At 57.4% G+C, this 6,057-nt stretch overlaps 1 protein-coding gene across 2 annotated transcripts in view; it reads left to right on the forward strand.

The window, feature by feature from the left end:
- The window catches only part of ARHGAP8 (Rho GTPase activating protein 8), a 38,483-nt gene that overhangs the window by 2,787 nt on the left and 29,639 nt on the right, over nucleotides 1-6,057 (forward strand). For both annotated transcript variants that reach the window (XM_010837599.1, XM_010837600.1), the window contains exon 3: nucleotides 3,406-3,493. In XM_010837599.1, the coding sequence (XP_010835901.1) occupies nucleotides 3,406-3,493 (88 nt within the window). The remainder of the gene's footprint in view (nucleotides 1-3,405; nucleotides 3,494-6,057) is intronic.

Below are 6,057 nucleotides of genomic sequence, written 5' to 3' on the forward strand. Positions count from 1 at the left end.
CCACCCCCTCCTCCCAGGCCTCACCTTGGCGTCCAGCTGTGTCCCCTCGCCCCTATCTCAGGTCCACACTCCTCTGCAGCCTGAGGACCCCGGGGACACAGCTCAGGACATGGACCCTTCTCCTGCTCCTCCAGCAGGTGGCATGTGACAGTTTAGGACTGCCACCCGCCAAGGGACCCACTTCAGGTATACCAGACATCACCCCACCAAGCTGCCTCCTAATTCTGCTCCCAGGGGCTGCCTCCCCGACCTGCTGAATGTCAGGACCATGGCCGGAACCAGAGCGTCTTGTCAAAAGTAATTGTTGAATGACCTCTCATTATTACTTAAAGAACTATGTATTTGGCCAAATGGGAGCTTTGAAGACTTTTCAAGTCTCAGGATAGCACTGATTTAAATATTTTAGGGAGGGACTTCCCTGGTGGTCCAGTGGGCAAAGCTGGTGGCAACCAGTGCAGGGGGCACAGGTTGGATCCCTGGCTGGGATCCTCCCATAAGATCGTATGTGCTGCACAGCGTGGCCAAGACTACATACATGCATACAGAAACATCTTAGGAAATTCCCTGGCAGTTCTGTGGCTAGGACTCCATGCTTTCACTGCCGAGGGCCCAGGTTCCATCCCTGGTCAGGGAACTGACAAGTCCCGCAAGCCAAAAATAAGAAATAAAAAATGACTACTTTACGGAGTGGTCACTTTCTGAAACTGCAGTCTGGGTCTGGGGCTGTGAGCTCAGGGGTGAGATTAGAAGTTGGAAAGCAGGGGTGGGCAGAGCGGAGGTTCCACCCGAGGGTCAGAGGCGAGCGGCCGAGAAGAGATAGGAGAGGCAGATGCCAGACCTGGTCCTGCTGGCGTCCAGTCTGCATCCTCACGGCTGGGGCGCTCCTCACAACCCTTCAGAAGGACACAGACAAAGTGAGTCTGCGAATCCCCTTTCACTCCCGCAGTAAAAGGGTAGCAGCCTTAAAACCCAGACACGCTCCCTCGTTGGTCCCGGGGAGGTCGCTGTGCATTTTAACCATCCTTCTCTCTCGGAGCTGGTGATGGATGGTGACGGGCATGTCACGGTCGCGGCACGGGACTCATTTCTTTCTGCAGAAACGGGGTTTCTCCGTCTTGGAGACCATGAGTGATGTTGTGTTGTGAACCAGCGGGGGGAGAAGATGGGGTCGTGAATTAAACCAGTGCCTTGTAGAGTCTACATTTTATTGATAGTTTTCATTTCCTCCCATATGACAATTTCGAAGCCCGTTTTCCATACACCGGCCTGTGTTGCTGGAGAGCGGGAGGCCATTGACTCATCCTGATGGGGGTGGTTAACGCAAATGCCCTGTAACTGCTCAGTGGGCGGGAGCCTGGGGGTCCCGGGGGCTCCTCAAGGCTGCGGGGGCTTCGGGGCTGTGACGGCCTCCTTGCTGGGAATGTTGGGGGCAGAGGAGGCCGGCCTGGGGGCGCTGCCCCGGAAGCCAGCCAGCCGTGAGCAGGAGCCCAGCTCTGAGGCTCACCTGTTGGTGTCTCTGGACCTCGGTTTTTCTCACCACCGATGAAACAGCACACGTGCACACACCCACCATCCTCCGGGCATGTGGTGACTAATGGGCCACCTTTATCGAGCGCCTGATGTGTGCCAGCTCAGCAAGGCTTTCTTCCAACTATGGATGCAAGCCTTCCTGTCCGCCCCCCAATCAGGTGTCTTATCCCCGCGTTGCAGAGAGGCTGGGCCAGGGCTGCCCGACTCCCGGTGCATCTCCCCTCTTGCCTGGTTCTGCCTTGTATCCTTTATACTAAAGGTGATTGTAAGTCTAGCGCTTTCCAGAGTTCTGTGAGCCAATGAGTGATCAGTTGTGAGGCGGGTAGTGGGAACCTTGGAATCTATAGGCAGCTGGACAAAAACAGGGAGGCCTGGGGATCCTTGACACATAGCTGGTGTCTGAAGAGAGGGCCAGCCTGTGGAGGATAGCACCCCCCACCTGGGAAGTCCCTGCGGAGGTGGACGTGGCTGCCGGAGCCCTCGGAGGTTTTCAGAGAGGGGATTGAAGAGCCGAGCCAAGACCCCTAGCACTCCATGACTGTCCTTTCCCCTCGACCGTGGACCAGTGGGGACCACGTCTGGCCTTTTCTCTCCAGAGCTGGGTGCACGGTGAGCCTGCAATGAGTGTGTGTTGGCCTGGCCTTCCATTGACCAATCACTCAGCACATCCCCAAGGCTCTCCACTTGGTCTGGTTCCTATGCTGACATCTCAGCGTGGAGGTCGACCTTCTCTTTCAGCGCCAGGGGCACTTAATTCCCTATTCCTCCAGTCGCCACACAAAACAGTTCACATCTTCAGAAGCAAAGTCGTCCCTCTCCTTCCCTGTCACAGGCGAGCACAGGCTCAGGTGAGCTGTGGAGCCTGGCCGCCACGCTGCTAGAAACATCGTTTGGAAAACACTTTGTACCTCCAGGCACAGCCATCGAAGGTTTTGTGCCCAGATGGAAATGCCCAGCTGGCAAGGGAAGCAGATAAACGCCTGGGCCCCCAGCAGTCCTTTCAACAAGCGCCTTCTAAACAAACAGAAACCATGACCAGAATTCTCAAGGAACCTGTGAAAAGCCCGCTGTCTTTGGAAACCAAAATGACTCTCACATTCTGAAGGTCGGAGTGGCTCGCGGGCTCCCGGGAGAAACGGATGTGCCCTAAATAACAAACAGCCATCCTGGCCGGGCGTGAGAGCTTGATGCATTGCCTTTCAGAGCTGGGGTAGGGTGGATGGAGGAATGAAGATGCTCTGCTGTCATTTCTTATTTTAAGTAAACATCTGACAACAGCTGTAAATACTTGTTTACAGTAAGTTACAGTGAGTTCAGAGTCACAGACACTTCTGGAAGGGCACCTTTCTGTTTTCTGATAATCTTCCTGTAGGGCTTCCCAGGTGGCTCAGTGGTAAAGAATCCACCTGCCTGTGTAGGAGACACGGGTTCGATCCCTGAGTTGGGAAGATCCCCTGGAGGAGGAAATGGTACCCCACCCCCCGTACTCTTGTCTGGAGGATCCTGTGGACAGAGGAGCCAGGCGGGCTACAGTCCATGGGGTTGTGAAGCGGTGGACATCGCTGAGCGCACATGCACGGCCTTCCTGTAACCAGCCAGGAAACAACTGGGGGATCTTGTCTGAGCTCTGGGTTCAGCAGGCGTGGGCTCTGGGGTACAAGGGGTGGTGATGGCGACCTTGGCCAAGGCACCCAGATCCTCAGGTAGCAACACCCATCTGGCAGGCGCTGCTGCCCCCTCACCCCGGCCGCCTGCGCCTCTTAGCTCGGGTGGGCTGCACGGAGGCCGTCTTTGGTGATAGCCGGAGGGCATGGGGGGAGACGGCCGCCTCTGGTGTCAGGCCGGGACCGAGGCTCACACCCGTCTGCCCTGCAGGGGAGGACCGCTTCGGAAGACGAGTCATCACGTTCTGCTGCTGCCGGATGCCCCCCTCCCACGAGCTCAACCACAGGCGGCTGCTGGAGTAAGTCTGTCCTGTGCCCCCTCCATGCCCCCCGCCCCACCGTCCCTCCTCTGTCGGCGCCCCCTCCCATGTGTGTCCCTCTCCCTCGGCAGGTGCCTCTCCATCACTCTCAGCACAGAGAGGATGTTCGGGGTCAAAGGCTAACAGACTGCGGTGGACTCTCGGGTCCTGAGGGCTGTCATTAGTGCCAGGTGGCAGGCCCCTCCGCAGGGCCGATGCCTGTGCCCCTCTAAGCCACGCAGGCCGCCCTCTGCGTCTGCTCGGGAGGCAGCCCTCCCCACTGCCCCTGGCCCGCAGGGGCCTGGTCCTCTGTCCTGTCCCTACGCTCTGTGAGGCCGCGCTGGCCCCAGTTCCCCCTCCCCGGCCGGACCCCGAGAGCGTCAGGAGAGCTGGCGTGGTCCCCTTTGCAAAGCTCCCACCCGGAGTCGCCCCAGTGAGCAGATGACCTCGGGTCTGGTGAGGGGCTCGGCCCGGGAAGGAGAAAGCTGCGTGCCGAGGCCACCGAGGCTGCTTGAAATCAAGTGAAGTGCCCTCCCGCCCAGCAGGTCCTGCTGGGGGCCGAGTCTCCGCCCAGGTTACCTGTGGGGCCCATCTGACTTACCTGGACCCCGTGTCCCGGGCATTTCCTGCTCAGCCATCGGATTCTGCTCTCCGACCACGTGCCGATGGCTCTTCACTCACTTGGTCAAGCCCCAGCCCCGTGCTGGGCGTCCCTGGGAATGTCTGTGTCCCCTTGTGAGGGACAGAGGCGCGAAGTCTGGCCCAGGGCAGACTCGCCCGCTGCTGGGACGGCTCGGGGGCCTGAATCTGCTGTCACTGCTTCTAGATCCACTTTTCTCTCGACTGCGAAAGCCCAGCCAGAGCTCGATGCCACGACTGTGGCCTGGAGCCCCACACTCTCAAGTGAGCGAAGGCACAGTTGGATCGTAGAAGCGTCCGGAAGCCTTCGTGCTGCTTGTTTTGTGAGGATTCCCGGGACCCCAGGCATCCGATTTGTTTGCTGGGTCCTCCACCAGCTGCTGAAGACAGAGCGGCCCCTGGGCTCTGGCGGGCTGTGTTTGCCAGGCTCCCAGGGAAGGCGGCTGCAGTCCTACCACCAACTCAGAGAAGCCGTGCCTGAATTCCTGGAGCGCCGGCCCCACCACTGACTCAGAGAAGCTGTGCCTGAATTCCTGGAGCGCCAGGCCAGATTAATCACGGGCTGTGCTTCTAAATGATGAATGACTCAGACCACCTGAGGTACAAGAACCTGGCCGAACCCGCTGTACATCGGGAGCCAGATTGCTGACAGGGTCAGGAGAGCTCCATCTGCAGCTCAAGAGCAGGTGGCTGGACCAGGGCTTTTCAGGCAGGTCACATGCGCGTGGCCAGGAAGGAGCACGCTCTGCAGCCCGGAGACTGACCGCGGGATTTGTAGAGTTTATCCCGAGGAGTGTGGTCGAGTGACAGAAGCGGGTCTACTTTCCAGTAAAAAGAAAACGTGCGTGTGCATGCTCAGTGGTGTCCAGCTCTCTTTGGCCCCAAGGACTGTAGCCCGCCAGGCTCCTCTGTCCATGGGATTCTCCAGGCAAGAATACTGGAGTGGTTGGCCACTTCCTCCTCCAAGGGATGTTCCCGACCCCATCGGACCCACGTCTCTTGCGATGGCAGGCAGATTCTTACCTCCAGCACCACCTGGGAAACCCAAGAGAAAGCACGTTAGGAGCAGATCTGAAAAGGAGGAATCGCTTGCTTCTGGACAGACAGCCGGACAGCGAGGAGTCTGAAGCGGAAGGGCTGAGTTAGGCCTGGGTTTGAACCCCAGCCCATCCTGGGTGTCAGTTTCCTGTGGCCACTGCAACAAATCACCAAACTCCAAGTGGTGTAACGCAGCACATTGATTCTCCCCCAGTTGCGGGGGCCGGGAGTTGTGTCTGCGGGGCCACAGTCCTCCCAGAGGAGGCCTCGCCTCCAGCAGAGGAACATTTCTTGCCTCCTGCAGCTTCTGGCGGGGTGGCTGTCAGCGAGTTCACACCCTCCTGGCCTGGTGGCCGCGTTGCTCTCTGCTCCGCCTCTGTCTTCGCGTAGCTGACTCCGCTCTGTGGCTTTCCTCTTTTAAGATGTCTTAACTAGGATGTGAGAGCTTGCATTCAGTGCCCCCCCGCCCCAGCATATTCCACACAGTCAAAGGCTTTGGCATAGTCAATAAAGCAGAAATAGGTGTTTTCCTGGAACTCTCTTGCTTTTTCAATGATCCAGCGGATGTTGGCAATTTGATCTCTGGTTCCTCTGCCTTTTCTACAACCAGCTTGAACATCTGGAAGTTCACGGTTCATGTATTGCTGAAACCTCACTTGGAGAATTTTAAGCATTACTTTACTAGTGTGTGAAATGAGTGTAATTGTGCAGTAGTTTGAGCATTCTTTGGCATTCCTTTCTTTGGGATTGGAATGAAAACTGACCTTTTCCAGTCCTGTGGCCACTGCTGAGTTTTCCAAATTTGCTGGTATATTGAGTGCAGCACTTTCACAGCATCATCCTTTAGGATTTGAAATAGCTCAACTGGAATTCCATCCCTTCCACTA

Source organism: Bison bison, unplaced genomic scaffold, assembly GCF_000754665.1.
Source record: "Bison bison bison isolate TAMUID 2011002044 unplaced genomic scaffold, Bison_UMD1.0 scf7180017864079, whole genome shotgun sequence".
Taxonomy (NCBI): Eukaryota; Metazoa; Chordata; class Mammalia; order Artiodactyla; family Bovidae; genus Bison; species Bison bison.